At 41.5% G+C, this 24431-nt stretch overlaps 1 protein-coding gene across 2 annotated transcripts in view; it reads right to left on the minus strand.

Moving 5' to 3' along the window:
- The window catches only part of GABRG2 (gamma-aminobutyric acid type A receptor subunit gamma2), a 163422-nt gene that overhangs the window by 65358 nt on the left and 73633 nt on the right, over nt 1–24431 (minus strand). For both annotated transcript variants that reach the window (XM_060240633.1, XM_060240632.1), the window contains exon 6: nt 22754–22891. In XM_060240633.1, coding sequence (XP_060096616.1) covers nt 22754–22891 — 138 coding nt within the window. The remainder of the gene's footprint in view (nt 1–22753; nt 22892–24431) is intronic.

Consider the following 24431-nt stretch of genomic DNA (forward strand, 5'->3'; position numbering starts at 1 on the left):
CATATGTCTCCTGAGAAACCTGTATAAAGGTCAAGAAGCAACTGTCAGAATGGGATATGGAACAACTGATGGGTTTAGAATAGGAAAAGGAGTTCAACAAGGATATATATATTGTCTCCCTGCTTATTTAATTTATATGCAGAATACATCATGTGCAATGCTGGTCTGGATGAAGCAGAAACCGGAATTAAGATTGCCAGGAAAAACATCAACAATCTCAGATATGCAGATGATACCACTCTAATGGCAGAAAGTGAGGAGGACCTAAAGAACCTCTTGTTGAGGGTAAAAGAGGAGAGCACAAAATCTTAGATAAATAAATCTTAGATAAATAATCTTATAAATCTTAGATAAATAAATCTTAGATAAATAATCTTATAAATCTTAGATAAATAAATCTTAGATAAATAATCTTATAAACTGAGTTGATCCAATCCAAAGGCTTCTTGCTGTGAATGCATTCGCAATAGCATGAATGAGACAAACATGATATCAGATGTCAGCCATGTGCCTTCTCTGTCTCCCTCCATGTAAATCATCTTGGGAGCTTTTGTTCTGGGAATGACAGCCATCAGAAGTTGCAGGGAGCAGGGCTTTTTTATTTGGGTGTCCTTTCCCGGGGAAGCCTGCCAGGATCACTCAGTGCTAACTTTCAGGCAGATAGTGGTTTTGTTTGCTTGTTTTTTAAGGTAGGTTATTTGTATTTGCACATTTTGGATTCACTTGCATAATTTCAGACTGTCTTAAAAACCATACTTGACTGTTTTTCACTTTTTTAATAATGTAAGCTGCTTTGAAGCAGCATGAATAGCCCTAAATATCACTGATTAGCCCTGATTCCAGAGTTTGGAAGCTAAGCAGATTGGCCATGGTTACTACTTGCTACCAGAGAAGACAAGTTCTGCTCTTCTCCTGCCTTGAAAATTCATGAAAGTCAATTGCTTAATTATTAAACTCTTCAGAAGTTCATATCCTGACGGTCAGGGTATTAATTTACTAAAGTAAAATGAGCTAACCCGGCTCTACTCACTCCTGCCCATTAATCTCCTTGAAAAGTCCACATAAATTTACATTCCACTGTGATATTTTTAACATATATTCTCACAAACCCTTCCTCCATGGAAGAAAAGTGCTATAGCGCAATCAGACAACAAATTAAATCCCCTGACCTGTATCCTACTACTCTGCTTAGTCAAGTTTGAGGCATTCTTTCAATGGAATAGGCTCTTTCACTGCAGGAAGAGCCTTTTCCATTGGAGCAAGCCTCTTTGAGCCAATCAAAATGGCTGAATGAGTGGGGCATGGATGCAAGATATTTGAGCAGCATTCAAAACATTACTTCACACCCTCCTAACCAAGAGATATGAACAAAATCTTTTCTGGGTTAGAAAATCCTCGTCTGAAGAAGTGTGCATGCACACGAAAGCTTACGTTCTGAATAAAACTAAGTCGGTCTTAAAGGTGCAATTGACTCCTATTGTGTTCTACTACTTCAGACCAACACGGCTGCCTATTTGGATCTATTTTCTAAAGAGAAGAAGTCATTACAGTCAGCTAAAACCACAGGGGAAAATATTCACAGCTTTAACTGGATTATTTTTATTTCAGACTCAAATGTTGAATTGCAGGTTGCCGCAGTGCAATTGCATCCTTTGAGCAGTATATTAATTCTTTGAAAGCACCAAACATCCCAGGTATACAAAGGTTCTGGAATGAATAAGTAATATCAGCAAATAGAATGCAGAATCAAACTCATAGTCAGGGGGCAGAATACATGTTTTCTTTCTTTCTTTCTTTCAAAAAATTCCTCTTGTGTATTTTTTTTTTTGGCAAATTTTCCATGTTTGTTTGATTTTTTACCATTTTTATGACATTTATATGCAAGTGATGGAAAGAGAGGGAATTTTGGAACCAATATTAAACAGCTGATAACATTTCAGGTCAATATTACTATCAAGAAAAAAAATCTTCAGTAGCTGAAAGAGAACATAATCCAATCAATTCAAATTTAGGGTTTGTATAATCTTTCGGGATCAAGTGCCGTGTTCTACTGGAGAAAGTTTTCCTTCCAGACGTTTCGTTCTCAGCTGCGGAGAACATCCTCAGTGGCGTTGCAGCCGGAGTAGGCGCTCAGACCTTCTTGGCTGCTGTGCATTGAAATTGCTGTGCAATTCAGTTGAAAAGTTCAGTATTCACAGAAACCAGGTTACAATTGAAGACATCTTGTCTTCATAGGGAAAATAATAAACTGGTTTTATTGACATTATTCTTGTTTGCTTTAAAAATATATATTTTAGAAATTATTTCAGTTTTGCATTCTGACCACTGGGCATGTCCATCGGTCAAGTCAGGCTTAATAAAATTAAATATTTCCACATATACTGTCTTATAAAAAAATGGATTCAAAGTAGGCTTCATGTACCAATTTAAAAACTTGAATCAGGTTCTTTAATATCAGAACTGAAGCTAATTAATTAGGTAATCAATCCCTTGGTTATCTCTAATAGTATTAATGGGAAGCTTCACAGAGCCAGAGGATGGTGCGGATGGTGCGCACCATCCGCACCATCCTCAACATCCACTGGAGTGACTTTGTGACCAACACTGAAGTCCTCAAGCGGGCAGAGGTTACCAGCATCGAGACACTGCTTTTGAAGACGCAGCTGCGCTGGGCAGGGCATATTTCTAGGATGGAAAACCACCGCCTTCCCAAGATTGCCCATATGGCGAACTCTCCACCGGCCATCGAAATAGAGGGGCACCAAAGAAGAGGTACAAGGACTCCTTGAAGAAATCCCTTAGCACCTGTCACATCAACCATCACCAGTGGTCTGACCTAGCCTCAGATCGCAAAGCATGGAGGCACACCATCCACCAGGCTGTCTCTTCCTTTGAGAACGCACGCATAGCTGGTCTTGAGGACAAAAGGAGATTGAGGAAGAATCGCACTGCTACAGGACCAACCCTAAATCAGACTTTTCCCTGCAGCCGCTGTGGCCGGACCTGCCTGTCCCACATTGGTCTTGTCAGCCACCAGCGAGCCTGCAGCAAACGTGGACTATTGCACCCTTCTTAAATCTTCGTTCGCGAAGCCAAGCCGAGATTAATGGGAAGCAGTATTATTAGTATAATATAAACTATATATAATGCATATAATAGTATTAATGGGAAGCACCTTTCTAGGTATAACATCATCCTATGCATTATGAGAGCATTCTCAGATTATACCCCTATTTCATATATATTTAAACACTAATTATGGCTTCTGTGTGTTTGGATGACGGTGCTCCTTTAATCTGGACCAGTGTTTTAGACTGCCATAGTCCACTTCTTGACTTTGTGTGGGCAAGTACAGGGGAAAATAAAGTTTTGCAAGCAGCTCTGAGACTCTGTTTTAAAATATATATTTTAGAAATTATTTCAGTTTTGCATTCTGACCACTGGGCATGTCCATCAATCAATACAACAAATACAACAGCCAAAAAAAATAAAGTTGTCATGCAGCTCAAAAATTAGAAAGAATTGGATTTATTAAACTGTGCTTCTGTTTGAAACTATGCCGCTTCTTTATTTGGAGGAGGAGGAAGAGGAAGAAAAAGAAGATGATGATGATGATGATGATGATGATGATGATGATGATGATGATGATTATTATGATTATGAGAAGGATGATGATGATGATGATGATGATGATGATGATGATGATGATACTGGATTTATATCCTGCCCTTCACTCAAAATCTCAGAGTCTCAGAGCAGCTTGCAATCTCCTTTACCTTCCTCCCCCACAACAAACCCCTTGTGATGTAGGTGGGGCTGAGAGAGCTCTCACAGAAGCGGCCCCGTTAAAGACAACTCTGTGATAGCTATGGCTGACCCAAGGCCATTTCAGCAGCTGCAAGTGGAGGAGTTGGATGCCTAGCATTCTATCTCCCATAACATAACAAAGCAGCTGCCAGCAGGGCCAGCACTGGGGGTTCTGCCACTCCAGGCAGAGCCCTGCCCCCAACTTCAAGTGGGATGGGGGGAAGTGTGGAGCTTGGCTCTGAGCATGCCCACTGCCACACCACCCCCCAACCTCACCCAGCCTTCTTGGGTCCTGGGAGGGCTGAGTGGGGTCATGGAGGCAGCGAGCACGATTGGAGCCTGGGTCCAAATGCATCTGATGCCACACCACCCCTGACCCTACCCAGTCTTCCCAGGACCTGGGAAGCCTGAGTGGGGTTGGGGTGGCAGCAGGCATGCTTGGAGTCAGGCTCTAAGCACACTTGCTGCTGAGGTACCCCTCTGACCCCACTCAGCCTTCCTGGGGCCCGGGAAGACTGGGCAGGGTTGGGTGACAGTTGCCTTTGCATTCCCCAGGTCTGTGCTACAGACTCGAGGAATACAAAAGCACTGGGCAGCACCTGCACGGTGTGGTCTATGGAGCCTGCCAGGCTCCAAGGAGCACACTGTGCAGGCGCTGCCTGCTTTTGTGTTCACTGAGTCTGTAGCACAGACCCGGGGAATGTGAAAGCAGCCAGGCGGCACGTGGGCTCCACGGAGCCTGCTTTCCATTTGAGAAGGCAGGCTCTAAGGAGAACACACGCTGCATGTGAGGAGAGGGGGTGTCAGGCCCTTGGCAGCTGCCAACTTGGCAGCCAGGGAGGGGAGAAATGATGAACCATAGGCTTGAATCCTAATCAGCACAAGTGGTGGCCCTAAAGAAAGACCACCTTTTCACTGCCCCTCCCTCACTGCAGCCTTCTGTGCCTCCTGAGATTGTGCTCCTGTAGATGGATAGGCTTGAAGGAACAGAATGGGAAGAAAAATGTGAGCCTACAAAGCCTTTTCTACTTTGTCAATGGAACTGCTGCTGATTGGAACCTTCGGCTCTGCCGTAGTCTTTATTCTTTCTCCCAAAAGAAATATTAGTAACTTTCCTATCACCATCTTCGTTTGTGTAGACCACTGTAGTTCATGAATAGGATAAAGTATGAATGACTATGTAAGCCGAAATCTATTTCTCTCTCTACTGCAGCACCTTACAACTATGTTTTCTCTTTTTTCCTTCCTCCCGTATTCTCTTAATTCTTTTTTTTTTTTAATTAAAATTGAACTTTATTTAAACTCAGTTAAGATTTTATAATTTTTTTATTCATTTTAACTTCAAAAGGAAGAAGCAAAAGCATAGATACATCAAAGAGGGGAAAGGGCATGTACAGAGTGGGAAAAAGAAGAACAAAGAAAAATACCACTATATCAGTTATAATTTTACCTCCAAATAAAATACCCAAATCACTCTACCTGCAAGTATGAAGTTCTCCATATATTTTACCATCTTTGTCTTTCATTATAAATTTTTTTTACTAAGCTGTTACTAGCAGTATAAGTCTAAACAATTCTTCTTCAACACAAATGAGTATAAAAAAAATCAGAGCAATCACTACACAAAACTGGCTGATTTAGCTTAACCATGTTAAAAGCACAGACTATTCTGTTAATTTAACAATATCCTTATTAAGATAAGCACATAAAAATCATATCTTTATCCTTAGCAAATTAGAGAAAACCAACATAATAATTTGTCTATCTCAGTATAAGCAGTTTCTCGAAAGGAGCATATTTATTTATTTATTTTGGTTTTCTTTTGTTCGTTTCTGAACGGATCACTTTTCCATTTTAATTCCACAGACATTACCAAAATCTCTTTAGCACATCTCATGTTGATTTGAAATTTCACTAGCTTTCAGCATAAAAGCTCCCATTTGCTTTCTAATCAACTGCATCAATGAACCAAGATCCTGTTTCAGAGAATTAATACTCCATAATATCTTTTTTTAAAGATGCATTTTGATAGGCTGGTTGAAACCAATGTTGGTCTAGAAAAGAAGCTACAAGGGATATTTCTGGTGCCAATTTTTCTTTATACTTGTCTCATATTCTTAAAGTAGTAGACAAGAATGGATTATTTTGAGTGGAGGTGGGTCTAAATTTTGCTTTGTTCCAAATAATGTTTCCTAAAGGTGACTCCAGAGTGTGTCCTTCTATAATTGCCCAGTCAGGGAGTGTTGTTTTCTTTTGTAGCTGTACAAAGGAGGCTAGATGAGTTGCGTCATGATATAAGATTAAGTCTGGGAAACCTAAGCCTCCATTTTTTGGAGTCTAGCCTAGTGTTAAGTAGCTAATTCTTAATTGCTTATAATTAAAAAAAAAAAAATTAAGTGTGCGCACTGGCTTTGCTGGAGTATTTTCCAGGGAATTTCTAGTGGTAGAGATCTAAATAAGAACATATATTTAGGTAAAATAAAAGAATGAATTAAATCATGCTTCTCTTGCCATGATAGTTTTAGTTTTTTCCAGAATTTTAGTTTAGTATATATTGATTCTTGAATTGGCATCAAGTTTATGACACATAGGTCTTGTAACAGAAGGGTGATTAAAACGCCTAGATATTTCCAAGTTTTTGTAATCCATTTAAATTTAAAATGGGTTCAAAGGGCATCACATGTTGAATCTTGTACAAAAGGGGTATAGTTCCATTTTGTCATTGTTTAGATAGAGTCCTGAGATCTGGCTGAAATTAGTGAACATTGATTCCAATTCCTGTATAGAAGTTTTGGGGTTAGTAAGATAGAGGACAATGTCGTATGTGAATAGGGACAGTTTAAAAGTGGTGCTGGCAATTTTAACTCCTGTGATTTTAGGGTGTAACCGAATCAAGATTTCTAGTGGCTCTATTACAATATTAAAAAGAAGGGGAGAGAGGGGACTTCCCTGACAGGTGCCTCCAGTGGGGTAAAAAAAAAAATCAGACATCATGCCATTAATTTTTAGTTTAACTTTCAGAAAATTATAAATTCACTTGATTGCTATAATAAATTTCTCGCCAAATCCCATTGCTTGCAGAATTCTTAATAATTAATTTCTATAGAATCAAAGGCTTTTCCCAAGTCTAATGAGAGTAGGGTTGATTCTATTTTGTGTTTGCGACAGTGAGTGATTATGTTTAAGGTCTTACGGATGTTATCTGTTATATTTCTTGCAGGTATGAATTCTGCCTGATTGGTGTGAATGCATTGAGATATAAATAGATTCAAATGTGTGATGAAAAGATTTTGAAATTCTGATTTAAAAGACTAATTGGCCTATATGCCTTCACATTGGCTGGATCATGGCCAGGTTTTGGTATAACCACTGTCATGGATTCTAGCCAGGAGAGGGGAAGATTGCCTTTTTCAAAAATATTGTTACAGACTCTTGTAAGGTACTTTGAAAAGATTTGAGGATAGGCCTTATAAAATTCACTGGTCAGTCCATCCGTCCCTGGAGATTTTCCATTTTTAAGATGTTTAATTATCTCCATGACTTCTTTTTCATTGATTGGTGCATCAAGGAATTCGTGGTGGTCTATTTTCAGATGCAGGAAGTCATTAATAGAATGAATAAATTTGTTAATTAGTTCATGATTTGGTGAGGTTGATTTGTATAATGAGTAGTAGTAATTAAAAATTGATTTAAAATCTGAAAATTGTCTGTATTTATTTCCTAAATTATCCTAAATTAATTGGATTGGTTTTAAAGGTTTCCTTCTCTTAATTATTTGAGCTAAATTTCTAATAGATTGGGGGCTTCTGATTAAATTTTTGAATTTTAATTTATAGGATGTTCTTTTTAAATCTGCAATTTCCAATGATTCTATAGTTTTACACTGAATTTCCAATTGTTGAAGGATTCTAGGGTTGCATGTTTGCTTATGCAGAGATTCCAATCTACTAATTTCTGCTAGGATTTTTGTTTTTAAGGTGTTGCTCTGTTTGTTGCAAAATGATATGGTTGATATTATGTGTCCCCTTATAACAGGTTTCATTGCATCCCATAGTGTAAAATTAGAGATTTCCTCCTTATCATTTTTTTTTGAAATAGTTTTGCAGGGCTTTTTCAATGCTTGATTTGATCTGATCGTTACCAACTATAGCTGGATTTAAAGTCCATTGCTTTGGATGTTGTGGGACATCTGACCATTTTATTATGGAACTAACCCAGGCATGATCTGAGTAAATTTTTGTACCAATTTCAGATGCACAATTTTTATCTGCAAGATCCAAAGAGCCTAGGAGAAAGTCTATTCAGGTATACGTTTGAAAACGTGCTGAAAAATAAGAGTAGTCTCTAACTGTTGGATTATAGGATTAATTCTAATGCTCTAATCATCTGAACAAGCTGGTAAGCTTTTACAACAAGTATAATGAATTCTTAGGCAACAGTAATATCAAGATAGCACACACAGTTTGCAAGGGTGGGGGAGGATAAGAACAGAAGAAAAAGAGGGGCAGATGAAGTGGGTGTGAAAGAACAGTATTTGTAGAGAGGTTATTCATATTGCAATGGATTTATACCAGGGGTGTCAAGCATGCAGCCTGGGGACCAAATCAAGCTTCCAGAGGGCTCCTATCAGCCCCCCCTCCCCCGAGCAACTGGCTCTTGTCTGCTTCCTTCTCCCTCTCTCTTGCTTCCTTCTGCATCTCAGCTTGCTTTGCAAGGCTTGCTCAATTTCACGGGAGCTACAGAGCAAAATCTCTATTTTCTCCATTGGCTGAGGCTTCTCCCTTGGGGAGGAAGTGGGGAGGAGGGGAGGCAGAGATTGTTTTTCCAGGCTCTTTCAATCACACAGCAGAGATACTGAGCCAAGCCTCTCTTCCTTTTATTGACTGAGGCTGCTCCCCCTCTTTGTCCCCCTGAGGGAGGAAGGAAAGAGCCAGAACTTCCTTTGCCCAGTTCCCTGGATCCATGGGAGAAATGCAAAGAAAGCACCTTTAAAACCAATGAGTGCTAACGTTTTAAGCATGTTAAGTTTTTATATATATATATATAAAATTGTGTCTGTGTCCTTTATAAAGTTTATATCTCTGCTACTTAATCTTAGATAGGTACACATATGACCTGGCCCAACAAGGTCTCATATTTATGTCAGATCTCGCCCTCATAACAAATGAGTTAGACACCCCTGATTTATACTCTACATGCTTTTATCAGACCATAGAATCATAGTGGTGGACAAAAGTGATAATCTCGTCTAAAAACAGTCCACAGATAACACTCGTCATCTCATGCTATCAAGCTAGGATATGTTGCATTCAGAATGCTACATAACCACATAGTAAAGCACATAACCACATCAGTAAGCAAATCTCTCTGAGTCCAGCAACTGACCTGTTTATGAGACAGGGTAAGAACAATAGTAATAATAAAGGTGGTCACTTACTGGAGAAAGGGTCATAAAACTGGTATATTTGAAAAATTTACTCCCTTTTCTGAGAAAGAATATTTGTATAACAGTATTCTTAATAATCAAAATAATATATTTTATTTATATCCCACCCTCCCCGCCGAAGCAGGCTCAGGGCGGCTCACAACATATAAGAATTACAAATTACAATATAAAAACATCTCAAAATGATATCTATAATTTACTAATTAAAACTATTATAATTAAAACCATAAAATTACAATTAAAACTGACATTTACAGTGCTATATTCTCGATGTTCTCCTCAGTAGTTTATGATGGCCGGATATAGTAGGCCAATCCACATCAAGTGAAGGTCATTTGGAAAAGGGTAGTCTTGCAGGCCCTACGGAATTGATCGAGACTCCGCAGGACCTGCACTTCATCCGGTAGTTGGTTCCACCAGTGTGGAGCTGCGATCGAAAAGGCCCTTTCATGCATGCTCTTCGGTTTGGCCTCCTTCGGCCCAGGGATTTTCAACCGATTTTGTACACCTGATCTCAGTACTCTCTGGGGCACATATGGGGAGAGACTGTCCCTAAGGTAGACAGGTCCTCGGCCATATAGGGCTTTAAAGGTAATGAACCAGCACTTTGTAACAAATTTGGTATACAACTGGCAGCCAGTGCAGCTTGTGCAGCCCCGGCTGTATGTGCTCCCACTTCGGGAGCCCTAATAACAGCCTAGCCGCCGCATTCTGCACCAGCTGCAACTTCCGGGTTCGGCACAAGGGCAGCCCCATGTAGAGGGCATTACAGTAATCCATTCTCGAGGTGGCCGTTGCATGAATCACTGTTGCCAAGTCGTGACGCTCTAGGAAGGGGGCCAACTTACTTGAGCTAATATGGCAATATAGTCATTTTCACTGCACCTCAAATAGGAATCTGTTTTGGATTAAATAGCGCAGATGCATTCTGGAGCTCCTTGGGACTTCTCAGGTATGTTTCATAAATATCTAAATTTGGGTAACCAATCTGTAATAAGATTAATATAACCCAGTCAGAATGTATGCTTCTGACAGGCACTGGCATTACCATTTATATACTAAATCAATACAGATAATCAGTTTCTCATTAGATGGGTTTGTTGCCATATGATTGCTTGGTCACCTGAATTAGTATCATTTTTTTTTCCTACCATGAATTCTTATGTGTGGCAATGGCTGGGATCTTTACAAAGTGCAAGAGTCCCCCACATATCCCACATTTTTTGAATGATTAGTTATATCACCAATCTATAGCTGCGGTACTGAATGGAGAAGGTAGTACTTCAAACTGTAGAATTTAATGGCTGTAGATTTCTTCCAAGGAGCAATCAGCATGTCTTCCCCACTTTTTCCCTCTATAATTCTCCGATATTCTGGTGCTGAGTGTTATTTAAATCTGAAAGATTTAACTAGCACTTTTTACTAGGTAATTTTGGTTTCTTGGTTTAATTGTTGTTTGTTACTGATTTTCCCCTTTGCAGTAAAACTGTACAATGAAGACAACATTAAACATATAGCAAAATCTACTTGAATGTGTACAGAATGTGCCTCATTAATTTAAATGATCCACATTAGGAGTTTGTTTTAACCTTCCATCTAACCATCTATATCTGTAATTAAAGAACCAGGGAGTAGTGACAAAATGCTTAAGCAACGTGTGGAGGGGAAAACAGAGCCATCGTTTTCAATCACAGCGAAGTCAATGGGCTAGTCAGGAATGGAGCAATGGCATCCGTGAAATAAGGCATCTATGTAATTGCATCCATTCAACCCCATGGTGCAGAGTGGTAAAGCTGCAGTACTGCAGTCCGAGCTCTCTGCTCACGACCTGAGTTCAATCTCGGTGGAAGCTGGGTTCAGTTGGCTAGCTCAAGGTTGACTCAGCCTTCCATCCTTCTGAGGTCTGTAAATTGAGTACCCAGCTTGCTGGGGGGGGAAGTGTAGATGATTGGGGAAGGCGAACCACCCCGTAAAAAGTCTGCCTTGAAAATGTTGTGATGCGATGTCACCTCAGAGTTGAAAATGACGGGTGCTTGCACAGGGGACTATTTTTACCTTTTTAACCTGTATTACAGTACTGTATACAGTAATGTGTATTAGAGTACTTTAAGGCACATTTAAGAAACAACAATTTGAGATTGGTAATTCCCCACTTCTGTGGGTAATGAGCAGGGCTGGAGGGGGCACTTGCCCCAAGCGCTGCCAGAGGGGGGGCACCAAATTGGGCATGGAGTCAATTCTATTCTATAGGCCCATAAGCGGGCATCATTTTTTAACACACCCCCCCCTCCTCAAAAAACATGTAGATCTGGTCCAGGTAATGAGAGGCCTATTGGAAATTGGTATTATCACTTGAACCCATAGGCTGACCAATGGGGAGCTGTTCATGCTCAACACATCTCGGTACAGATTTCTGTGCACACAAAGAAAAGTGAGGGGAGACTTTTGGTTCATACTGAACTTTAACTAAGAGTCAGATGGCCCACACATAAGCACCAACATTGTACAGCACTTTAGGGAACCTGCACTAAAATGTCTGCGAGTTTATTAAGTGCACATTTCAGTCTTAAATAGATAACCTTAGCTGAACCTATTTTATTGTGTCTGGCATCATTATTCTGGGGCACAGGGGCAAGGGGATAGCTAAGATTATAAACGCAGAGAAATTGCATTTAGATGAACAAATTCTCTCCAGTTAGCGGTTCGATAAAATGGCAGATGGTATCTGGGAGAGACACAGATTGCCTGTCTAGTTCATAAATCAGTGAAGCTGGAATGTTTGCATTTAAGTCCGAAGAGTTACCCATTTTAGAACACAATGGCCCACCAAAATCAATAGGACCAAACGGAGTTAATTCCAAACATCCTGGACACACACACTTGCTTCCTGAAGATAGTTCCAAACATGATAACCAAACACTTCTCTCTCTTATTTTGAATTGAGGAAAGAGTAGCAGAGACTCCCAGGTCCCCCCACCCCAGTTCACATTATAGATAGTAATTGGAAATGCCTGCTTTCATAAAAGAAGAAAAGATGCTTACAGGGAAAAGATGATGTCTGTTCTTCAAAGGTTTACAGTGTAGATCTAGTAAGTAAAATTCTAACAGGGCTAAATAATCTTTGGAAAGCATCTTTTATGCCTAATAAAAAATATCAGCACATTGAGTCTTTACTGTATACAAATGCACGCTTAATACTGATCCCTTCTTTGTTTAAGTAAGTAGACATGACTAGTTTGCATAAGTACATTAATGGCAAATATTTCAATTACATTGGCACCGTTGGACTACTGCTATGGTTTCTGAAATGAGATTAATGGTCCCTTAGGAAGGCTGCGCTTGCTTAATGTGAAAGGATCATTTCCTTCAACAATCATTCTCTATAAAATGCATTCACCCCCAATAGCTAAAGCACGGAGCAAAGGATACAAAATATATACACTTACAAAATTTACTGATTTTTGCTATTTAGGAAAAAAAGTAATTAAATAAAACAGGAAAAAAAGAGATGACAGAAGTCTGTAAACAAACAAAATGCTAATTCTGTACAAAATGGAATACAGTTTTCATTGAAGCCATTGCAATAATTTCTATTAATCCCACTCGAATGAACAGTGAACCAAGCAATCTTGTAGGCAAGGCTTTTTATTTTTTATTTTTTTCTGTCCCGTATTGGTCCAAGCCTGAAAAACTAGACTGACTATTTTTAAAAAATATATATTTCTTTTGTTGGCAATTTTAGGGATAAATGGAAGATAAATAAAATTGTCTTCCCTGCCAAAGAAAGAGCAATGTAACTGAATGATCAGCACTCACTTTTCTTGTACGTTTCACTTTCTCCCTCCTTCTTTTCTCCCCACTCCCCCAGTGTCTGTTTATTCAAAAGAGAAAAGCTGGTATAGCTGCCATCAGTCCAGTGCCTGGTGATGGAGAAGGCATTTTCTTTAAAGGGCCACTAGACAAACCCATTGCTTTCCCTTGTCACTGCATCCTTTATAATGAATGAAGAACAAAATGAACAAGTCAGAGATGTGGCTATTTACTGAGGGAGACTCAATGGAGAACGTAAAGAAGATCGAAGAAGATTTTTATTAAAACAAGAAACAGGATGCAGAAGGCCTTTTAAGGGGGATGCTAACAAAATATGGACACAGTGATACTGTAAAATACAGACGATGTGCACAGCATACACATAATGGAAAGGCTGAAGGGGGGTAAATGAAAGGCAGCACCAAAAGAAGGAATGAGACTGGACAAGGGAAGGATATTGACAAAACAAAACTTAGTATGTATTTAAATCAGGGGTGAGGAACCTCCATCCCGAGGGCCATATACAGCCCTTGAGGTCACTTGATGTGGCCCTCGGGGATTGCTGGACTGAACCGAGCCATGTGGCAGCCTCCCTGGGGCCTCGTTGGCCAGCAAGGATTATGGAACCCAGCTGCGCTGTGCAGCAGCCTCCCCAGGGCCAGGCCGGGATCACAGGGCCCAGATGTACTGTGCGGCAGCCTCCCCGGGGCCTGGCTGGCCGGCCAGAATTGCTGCAGGGCCTGGAAAAGTTACTGTCACCATTCAGTTTGCACTGGATTATCCCAGATGGTGTGGCCTAATATGCTAATATTAGGGGGTGTGGTCTAATATGCTACTGAGTTCCTGCTGGGCTTTTTCTACAAAAAAGTCCTGGACCTATACATTTGCCTAGGGCAGCGGGCCGTGTGTGTGTGTGCGCGCCAGATTAGGCTCTCCCCACATGACTTCAAATAGAAAAACAATTATTTGCATTAATTTTGCTGGCCTGAATCATTCTCCCTCAGTGAAGCACTATTTTTTAAGTTGATAATTTTTATGGCCCGCAAATGATGTTATAAATAATCCATATGGTCCTTGGCAGAAAAAAGGTTCCCCACCCCTGATTTAAATGCATGTATTTAAACACATAATTTCCTAGTAGATTTTGCATCTCCAAAGATCCTTGTGGATCATCTTTTTTATATCTGCACTGCAGCATGACATATCTCACAAGCTTAGGGTTGCCAAGTCCAATTCAAGAAATATCTGGGGACTTTGGGGGTGGAGCCAGGAGACTTTGGGGGTGGAGCCAGGAGACATTGGGGTGGAGCCAGGAACAAGGATGTGACAAGCATAATTGAACTCCAAGGGAGTTCTGGTCATCACATTTAAAGGGACAGCACACCTTTTTAAATGTCTTTCTTCCATAGGAAATAATGAAGGATAGGGGCACCTTCTTTTGGGGCTCATAGAACTGGACCCCCTGGTCCGATCATTTTGAAACTTGGAGGGTATTTTGGGGAGAGGCACGAGATACTATACTGAAAATTTGGTGCCTCTACCTCAAAAAATAGCTCCCCCAGAGCCCCCGAAACCTCCAGATCAATTCCCCATTATACCCTATGAGAAATATTTCACATACGGAATAATGACGACGTTTCCCTCTCCTCCACACACCCCCTTCTCGCAAATCTGATATAGGGGATTGGCTCTCTACTCACCAGCCAGCTTCTTCACAGTAACAAAGACACAGACACAGACACAGAAAGTTGAAGCCTTTCACCACCTCTGGAGGTGCAAAGGCACATGGTCCTTTGGGGCGGGGCAGGAAGCAGCCTGGGAAAGCTCCGGCTGCTGCGATGGAGCTGGGTGGGAAGGGGAGGGGCAAGGAGAAGCTGCTGCGACCGGAGGTAAGAAGGGAAGGGAAGGGAGGAAGAGAAGCATCAGGGATCGGTGGGAAGGGGAGAGGAGAAGCTGCTGGGTTCCAGGCTGCATGGGAAGGGCCGCCATTCCCCCCCGCTTTCTGGATTTTTGCCAAGCGGGGGGAGGAGGCTCCAAATCGGGGGTCCCCCGCCCAGGCGGGGGATTTGGGAAGCCTACACAAGCTGCATTAGGTGCTTGTGGGAAGTCATGAAATGTATTCAGAACACTGGTGTTCCTGGGATTTATAGGATTTCACATAGCATCCATCTCTGGGTTGAGACTGGGGATGTAACCTTAATGGGCAGCTGGCATTTCCCATGGTTAGGAAGAGACATCCAATGTCAGTTGTCAGAGTTTGGCAAGCAGGGTGTGGGGGTTTCATTCTCTCACAGATAAAAAAGAATAACTCTACATCAGTCAATTAGGTGATTCGGAGCATTTTTAATCCATCTTTCTGCGAAACTAGGCTCCTTTAAGTCAGGTGATGATGATTTAAAAACAATTATAATTATAAGAAAAACAAATGGTCTTGAATAATTCTGCCTTACATAATTTCTGGAAAGTAGAAATCTTTCTAACAACTTCAGAAAATCTGTTCTATAGAACAGGAACAGTAATTGAAAAAGTTCTAGTTTTAGCCGTAGGTCGCCTGCCTAACGACACTTCTGAAGGCAGCAGGGTATTGGTCAGAGAACTGGCTCTCTGGTTGATCCTGGGAGAGGCAGTCCTGCAGCTCAAGAACTTGTAAATACAACAGCCATCACATTGAATTGAACTGCTACAGCAGTAGAGAATGAAGATTTCGTTAAAAGAGTACACCATTCTGAGCCAATGGGAGATGATCCCTCAGAAGGGCAGGGGTAGTTTCATGGGGAAAAGGTGCAGGAGCTCAGTAGCATATCTCATTTGCATATGCCCCAGAATCTGTGTGCAATGGGGGAGAGAACTCCCCACTGCATGCGGACCCTGGCTGGAGGTTCAGGAGCTGTGCTCCTGTGAGCTCCTGCTGAATTGAAACCCTGCGGAAGGGTATCGCTTTTTGGCTGATGAACAAAAGTCCTCTTACACTGAATATATACCTCTAACGAGAGGCATTCAATCAATAGAAACTGAGAGGGATGAATATGTGATCAATGTGATGATGGCATGGTGACTTGTTAGCCTGGGGCAAAGGACATAGATCTCATATCCTTGCCAGGTAGTGTGGGACACAAAGCAGCTTATGAATTCCTTCTCCCCTGCTTCATTTTATCCTCAAAACAACAACCCCGTGAGAGAGGTTAGAATGAAGGAGTGAAGTTCATATGTTCATATAAGTTAGGATGAAGTTCATAAAGTAACGTTTGTGTCGGGGTGACCGGCACAAACGTTTTATGAGCCTTCATGCTATTTGTGGTAGTTCATGGTAGTTTGTAAATGGATACATTTGCAGACAATTAAAATGTTTACAGACTTTCAGATCAATGTGTGGGTGCAGGGAACAGAATTCTTCAGCCTTGGAAACACCAATATGGGCCCTCCAAAGCTTAACAGGCAGTACTAGCTGCCAATAACAGTTCCCATTCTGCTCTGTAAGACCAGAATAGTATATATATCCTCGGCTCAGCTCTGCACCCTCTTGTCTGTTTGCTGTTCGCTGTTAGACAGAAAGCAGAGCACATTCCATTATTCCTGTGAACATCTCTCCCGTGCTAGGATTTGGGTATTAGATGGACTCGGATCTTTGAGCAGTCTATCTCTCTGCTCATACGGAGCAGAGGAGTTTAGCTACTAAGCGCCTCAGCTGAGGACCCACATTTATACCCTCCTGATTATGAACTCTCCCCTCTGTGCCAAAGTGGGTGCAAAGGGTGTTCATCATGGGGGGAAGACGTCCTTCACCGGCTGCATACCACAGGACTCCATTCCTGAGCACCAAACCCATCTTGCCAGCCCACTGTAGCCTGGAATCAAGCATGGAATCAGTAAGGGACTTGGAGCCTTTTGCCCCTGATCTGTTCCTGGTGCTCTCCACAGAGACAACAGAGTTGTTTGCACTGCCCAAACACCAGCATTTCCTAACACTCTTTGCTGAGGAGGAATCTGACACCCAGCTTGAACTTCTGGTAGTTCCCAATCTACATACTGCTGAAGCCTAGCTGGTAGGATCTTTAACGTGACCTTGCTGCCATGTGAAATGAGTGCAATGGTGCGATAGTTTGAACATTTCTTGGCATTACCCTTCTTTGGGACTGGAATATAAACTAACCTTTTCCAATCCTTTGGCCACTGTTGCATTTTCCAAATTTGCTGACATAATGTGTGCATCACTTTAACAGCATCGTCTTTTAGGACCTTGAATAGCTCAACTGGGATACTGTCATCTCTGCTCCCTTTGTTGTCAGTAATGCTTTCTAAGGTTCATTTGACTTCACACGCCAGGATGTCTGGCTCGAGGTCAGCGATTTCACTGTCATGGTTGTCAAGGACATTGAGATTCTTCTTGTATAATTCTTCTGTGTATTCCTGCCATCTTTTCCTAATCTCTTTTGCTTCTGTTAGGTCCCTACTGTTTTTGTCCTTTATCATGGCCATCTTTGCACAAAACGTACCCTTGATTTCTCCAATTTTCTTGAAGAGATCTCTTGTCCTTCCCATTCTGTTATTTTCTTCTACTGCTTTGCATTGTTCCTTCAGGAAGGCCTTCTTATCTCTTCTTGCTGTTCTCTGGAAATCTGCATTCAGTTGGCTGAATCTTTCCTTTTCACCTTTGCCTTTTGCTTTCCTCCTTTCTTCAGCTATTTGTAAAGCCTTTACAAATAGTTGCACTCATTGGAAGTTGCCCTTTGCTGATTATTCTATTCAGGTAGCCAGCTCAAGGTTGACTCAGCCTTCCATCCTTCCAAAGTCGGTAAAATGATTACCCAGCTTGCTGAGGGCAGAGTGTAGATGACTGGGGAAGGCAATGGCAAACCACTCCATAATGAAAAGTCTGCCAAGAAAATGTTGTCATGTGACGTCACCCCATGGTAACAACTCAGTGCTTGCACAGGGGACTACTTTTACCTTTAGAACAACCCTATGAGGTAGATAGGTTGGTAGCCCAAAGTGGCTCACATAATTCTTTTCTTCTCAATTTTATCTTTACAACAACCCTGTGAGGTAGGCTAGGCTGAGAGTGGCCCATGGTTGCGCAGTGAGCTTCTATGGCACTAGTAAGAATTTAAACCTAGATCTCCCAGATACTAGGCTAAGACTCACAATACACTGGCTTTCTCTATATTTTCCATATAAAGGAAAGTGGCACCTCCAACTAATTTGGATTCAGGGCTTCATTTGGGATGTTCGAAAACGCATGACAAGAATGCCCATTGTGAAGTAGCATGAGTGGTTCTGAGACTGGAATGACACACACTCTAGTGGAAAGAGGGTGCCTGCGAGCAGAAAGTCTACTTTGAGAATGGACTGAGAATAGCCTCAAAGATGGTTCTTGGAACTGGGGAAACTCATCTGGCATTGGAATGACAGCCCCCAGAGTGATATAAGAGTCCCTGGGAATAAATAAACATCTCTTTGCCTCAAATGATGGTCCCTGGAACCTGATAAACTAATTTATATGATAGCAAAATATAGTCTTGTTCACAACATTAATGCTAGTAGTTCTTTGGCTCAAAAAGCAGAATTTTTGTTCACCACACTCTGCAGCTTACAGGGAACATTGCTGTGTACAGTTATGGTTACCACATATCTAATAGATATCAAATAGTTTGAAAACTGCAGAAAAGGACAACCAAAATTATCATGGGATTAAATTGCATTGTGTGACAAGGCTAAAGTTCCTGGAGTTGGTTTTTTGAGGGGGTGGGGGGAGCAACTGAGAGGCAATATGATAGGTAATATGATCCACAAAAGTGGATGGCATTTAATTTTTCTTCTTCTCAGTTCACATAAGAAATCTGCCTCCGTTCCTGAGGACTGGAAGGTAGCAAATGTCACCCCCATCTTTAAAAAGGGTTCCAGAGGAGATCCGGGAAATTACAGGCCAGTCAGTCTGACTTCAATACCGGGAAAGTTGGTAGAAACCATTATCAAGGACAGAATGAGTAGGCACATTGATGAACATGGGTTATTGAGGAAGACTCAGCATGGGTTCTGCAAGGGAAGATCTTGCCTCACTAACCTGTTACATTTCTTTGAGGGGGTGAACAAACATGTGGACAAAGGAGACCCGATAGATGTTGTTTACCTTGACTTCCAGAAAGCTTTTGATAAAGTTCCTCATCAAAGGCTCCTTAGAAAGCTTGAGAGTCATGGAGTAAAAGGACAGGTCCTCTTGTGGATCAAAAACTGGCTGAGTAATAGGAAGCAGAGAGTGAGTATAAATGGGCAGTCTTCGCAGTGGAGGACGGTAAGCAGTGGGGTGCCGCAGGGCTCGGTACTGGGTCCCATCCTCTTTAACTTGTTCATAAATGATTTAGAGTTGGGAGCGAGCAGTGAAGTGTCCAAATTTGCGGATGACACTAAATTGTTCAGGGTGGTGAGAACCAGAGAGGATTGTGAGGAACTCCAAAGGGTTCTGTTGAGGCTGGGTGAGTGGGCGTCAACGTGGCAGATGCGGTTCAATGTGGCCAAGTGCAAAGTAATGCACATTGGGGCCAAGAATCCCAGCTACAAATACAAGTTGATGGGGTGTGAACTGGCAGAGACAGACCAAGAGAGAGATCTTGGGGTCATGGTAGATAATTCACTGAAAATGTCAAGACAGTGTGTGTTTGCAATAAAAAAGGCCAACGCCATGCTGGGAATTATTAGGAAGGGAATTGAAAACAAATCAGCCAGTATCATAATGCCCCTGTATAAATCGATGGTGCGGTCTCATTTGGAGTACTGTGTGCAGTTCTGGTCGCCGCACCTCAAAAAGGATATTATAGCATTGGAGAAAGTTCAGAAAAGGGCAACTAAAATGATTAAAGGGCTGGAACACCTTCCCTATGAAGAAAGGTTGAAACGCTTAGGGCTCTTTAGCTTGGAGAAACGTCGACTGAGGGGTGACATGATAGAAGTTTACAAGATAATGCATGGGATGGAGAAAGTAGAGAAAGAAGTACTTTTCTCCCTTTCTCACAATACAAGAACTCGTGGGCATTCGATGAAATTGCTGAGCAGACAGGTTAAAACGGATAAAAGGAAGTACTTCTTCACCCAAAGGGTGATTAACATGTGGAATTCACTGCCACAGGAGGTGGTGGCGTCCACAAGCATAGCCACCTTCAAGAAGGGGTTAGATAAAAATATGGAGCAGAGGTCCATCAGTGGCTATTAGCCACAGTGTGTGTGTGTGTGTATATATATATATATATATATATATATATATATATATATATATATATATATATATATATATTTGGCCGCTGTGTGACACAGAATGTTGGACTGGATGGGCCATTGGCCTGATCTAACATGGCTTCTCTTATGTTCTTATGTTCTTATGGGTCACCCTATGAAACTGATTGTCATTAGATTCAAGACAGACCAAAATAAGTACTACTTCATACAACTGATAATTGACTTGCTGGATTCACTGCCATGAGATAACCCCAAGTTTAGATGTATATAAAAGGTGACTGTATAGATTTATGGAGAATAATCTACTGTTGGCTATGAGCCCATGACAGTTGAATAGGGATTCATTTCATAGGCTTAATAGCTCTGATAGTCACATGTTCAGGAACAGTCAACAGGTGAGGGCTACTGCCAATGGGCCCTACTTGTCCTCTTCCCAGTGGCACCTGTGCTTGTACTCTTGTGCCATGGCAAAGAGCTCCATTGCAAAGGCTACCTCAGGACATTTTCTTGCTATTTCTATATGTGAATCTAGCTGTGTGCCACAAAGATGAAGAGGAACAATATCTTGGCACTTATACTTGTGCTCTTCCCTATGGCACTGATTGGCCACTATTGCAAACAGGATGCTAGACTGGATGGAGCATTGGTCTGATCACCACCGCTGACCTTATTATATAGCAGGGGTGGTCAAACTGTAGCTCAGGAGCCACATGTGGCTCTTTCACACATATTGTGTGGCTCCCAGATGTCAAGTAGGAACTTAATGCAGGCTTACTCTCAAGTAAGCATGCATAGTATCGAGACCTCAGTCAGCCTCTGAATGCTGACCCATAGGTAGGTGACTACTTCCACCATGTGTGAAGCAAGGAGAAATAGGTAGACTTGCAAGCTCCTCTCCTCCGCCACAGAGGTCACCTGGTGACCTAGAGCAGGGAACGAGATCACAAGAGCTGAGGGAGCCACTGGAAGGAGGAACGGAATTAAAGAGGGCTGCACAGGGTTCCCGCTTAGTTTCATAGCTCTTGTAGGAGCTGTATTTAGTAACCTTGATGTCATGGAAAAGAGAGATGCATAGCAATGCAAATGGTGGTCAATGATTTATATGGTACATGTGTGTTTCCTTCTCCCACTGGTGCCAAAAAATAATTCCCTAACCTTTCCTTATGCTGGTTTTATGGGGACTGTTATTCCCAGCTTTTGTATTTTTTAAAAAAAATCTCCTTTTAGCATAGTAATATCGTAAAGTGCATACGTATATATTTTATCTTGTGCAAAGAAAGTATTAAGAGTAATAAAGACACGTTTGCAATATTTGTTCATGTCTTGAAGCTCTCAAGCATCTGACACTTATTCTATGTGGTTTGTATGTTAAGCAAGTTTGACGATCCCTGTATACCTTCTGGGATTTAAATCATATGCAAGTTTACTCAGAAGTAAGTCCCAATAGATTCAATGGGACTTACTCCCACGTCAGTATGCATTGGTTTAAAGCATAAATTGTTCATTTCCACCAGGCAATCCTTTCTTAAATCCTAATTTGTGGGTGTGTTGCCAAATTAAGTAATCTGATAATATGCTGCTCTCACTTCTTTTTGTCACTACAATTTCTGTTATGTATGTACACCGAGGGTGATACAAATAGACAGAAGGGGGGAGGGGTAAAGATAAAAGATATAGTCCCATCAGGCACACAGAAATTATCCCTAATTTAGTATTAGATTGTCTGATTTACTGTTGACCCTAAGGGAATGACAGAATGAGGCATTGCTGCTTCAGAAAGCGTATCACAAAAGGTGCTGAGATAATGCCACAAAAACTTCCCCCTGAATATCTCTTTATCCTGCAGCACATCTGATGACATCACAGGTACAACCAAAAATCCAGTAATCCTGTTCACCCAGGCTCTAAATCAAAGCCTGTGTTCAAGAGACTATCCTTTCTACATAGAACGGTCTTGATTTAACCCAGGTTGGAACCCAGAAGACATTATCAGAATCTAAGAATCCAGTTATACACAGTGAAGCACAGTTTCATCCTTCTAAGCCTGTTGACTTCTCTGGACTTAGAAGGGGGTAACCTTGTTTATAATTGAATGGGAAATCAACAACTTCACATGATGTATCTAATGTTGAACTATACAATTTTAGACTGTAGATGGGCTATCAAATGCCTGAATGTATATGTCTAGGCATGCTATCCACATGTACAAATGTTGAATGTCAGGGATGGATTAGGCTAGACAATTTTCTCAGTCATGCTATTCTTACATGTGCGGGGATTTTTATACAAGGGAGCATCTCAAAGCATCCCCACACTTAAAGTCTGAAATGTATAGTTCAGCAACAGAAATATTCCATGAGGCTTTCAATAGAGCATTTCAACTGCATAATCAACACACTGATCATATGTTTTGCAGAAGCCTTCACAAAATAGGTAATTGAATAGGTAAGTAGCTGCACTTACCTGAAGTCGTTCCCACCACATTAGTTGCATTTCTGAGCCCCACAAATGAAAACTGATACAATCTCCAGGATCTTGTGTCTCCCACTTCTACAGAACTGCGCTTCCATTGGTAAACAATTTCTTCCTTTGGATAGCCATCTTTAAAACAGGTAAAGATCACAAGTCCATCAATAGTTTCGTCAATGCACTGTTACTTTCCTACAGCTGTATAACTAACTCCAGTTTATATAAAGAATTTCTTAAGAATGCACAGAGGTGCATGTGAAGGCCAAGCTTCGCGTGACTTTTTAAAATTAGCTAGGCTCAGTTTTCCTAGATTCCACTCACATTCCCCGCAGTCATACTCTGTGTGTGCTCAGTCTGGCTTATTTAGCCATTTATTAAAACATTTCTATCCTGCACATCCTCTTGGTCCAAGGTGGCATACAATAATAGTTAAAACATCCCCAGCTAAATCCGAAGACAAAATAACATGCCCAGATTCCTTCCTGTCCTTAAAAGATGCCTGCCATTGAAACCTTCTCAAAAGCTTCTGAAAATCTCAGGGAGGAGGTCCCTCTCACCTCTTCAGAGAGCCCATTCCACAAAGCTGAACATATGAACCTGCCTTATACTGAATCAGACCCTTGGTCCATCAAAGTCAGTATTGTCTTCTCAAACTGGCAGCGGCTCTCCAGGGTCTCAAGCTGAGGTTTTTCACGCCTACTTGCCTGGACCCTTTTTTGGAGATGCCAGGGATTGAACCTGGGACCTTCTGCTTCCCAAGCAGATGCTCTACCACTGAGCCACTGTCCCTCCCCTAAAGGCATTATGAATGCTGAAGGCATTACGAAAAGGCTTGGGCTCTAGACAATGCTGGATGGGCCACTCTAACAGATGGCTGACTAATGACTGTAGTTGGCACATAGGGACACATAGGAGACAATCCTTCAAATGTGTGAGGTCCAGGTGTTTAAATGCCATTACCAGCACTTTGAATTGAACCCAGAAACAGACTGGCAGCCAATGTAGGTGTTTCAAAATAGGCAACACACATTCTTAGCACCTAGCCCCTGACAGTAGTCAGGCTGCCACATTCTGGACCAGTTGTAGCTTCTGAATTATCCTCAAGGGCAACCTATGTAATCTTAATGCTGTAATTCAACTATGATTTTGCAGAAACATAGATCAGCTTGGCCAGATCAGTTGAGTCCAGGTAATGAAAAACTTGGCCAATCAGGATGCACCTAATAGAAGGTGCTCCTGGACACCATACCAACCTGTTTTTCAAACAGCAAGGCAGGGTACATGAGCAGCCTTAGCATTTATCCAGCTCAGGAAGAAAAAAAAACCCAGCATCATTCCATCTCAGGGAAGTGGTTTCAGTCCCTCTAGCATATTAGCTTTCCTGACAAACATTACCTATGTCTTGTCTGGATGCTGCTTAAGTTTGTTCTGCTTTAACTACCTGACCACAGCCTTAAAACACCAGTTCAGAACTAAGACAGACACATTGGGAGGCTTGGATCATGAAATATAGAGCTGGATGTCATCTGCATGTTGATTATACCCAAACCCAAAGATCTCATTTAGTGGCCTCATCATAGATAATAATTCCCTAATGGAATTGGCCAAATCCAGCATTCCCATTGGCTGTGGTGTGCACTCCATCTGTGATTGGTACATCAACCACCGCTCA

The sequence above is a fragment of the Heteronotia binoei genome, chromosome 5 (genome assembly GCF_032191835.1).
Source record: "Heteronotia binoei isolate CCM8104 ecotype False Entrance Well chromosome 5, APGP_CSIRO_Hbin_v1, whole genome shotgun sequence".
Classification (NCBI taxonomy): domain Eukaryota; kingdom Metazoa; phylum Chordata; class Lepidosauria; order Squamata; family Gekkonidae; genus Heteronotia; species Heteronotia binoei.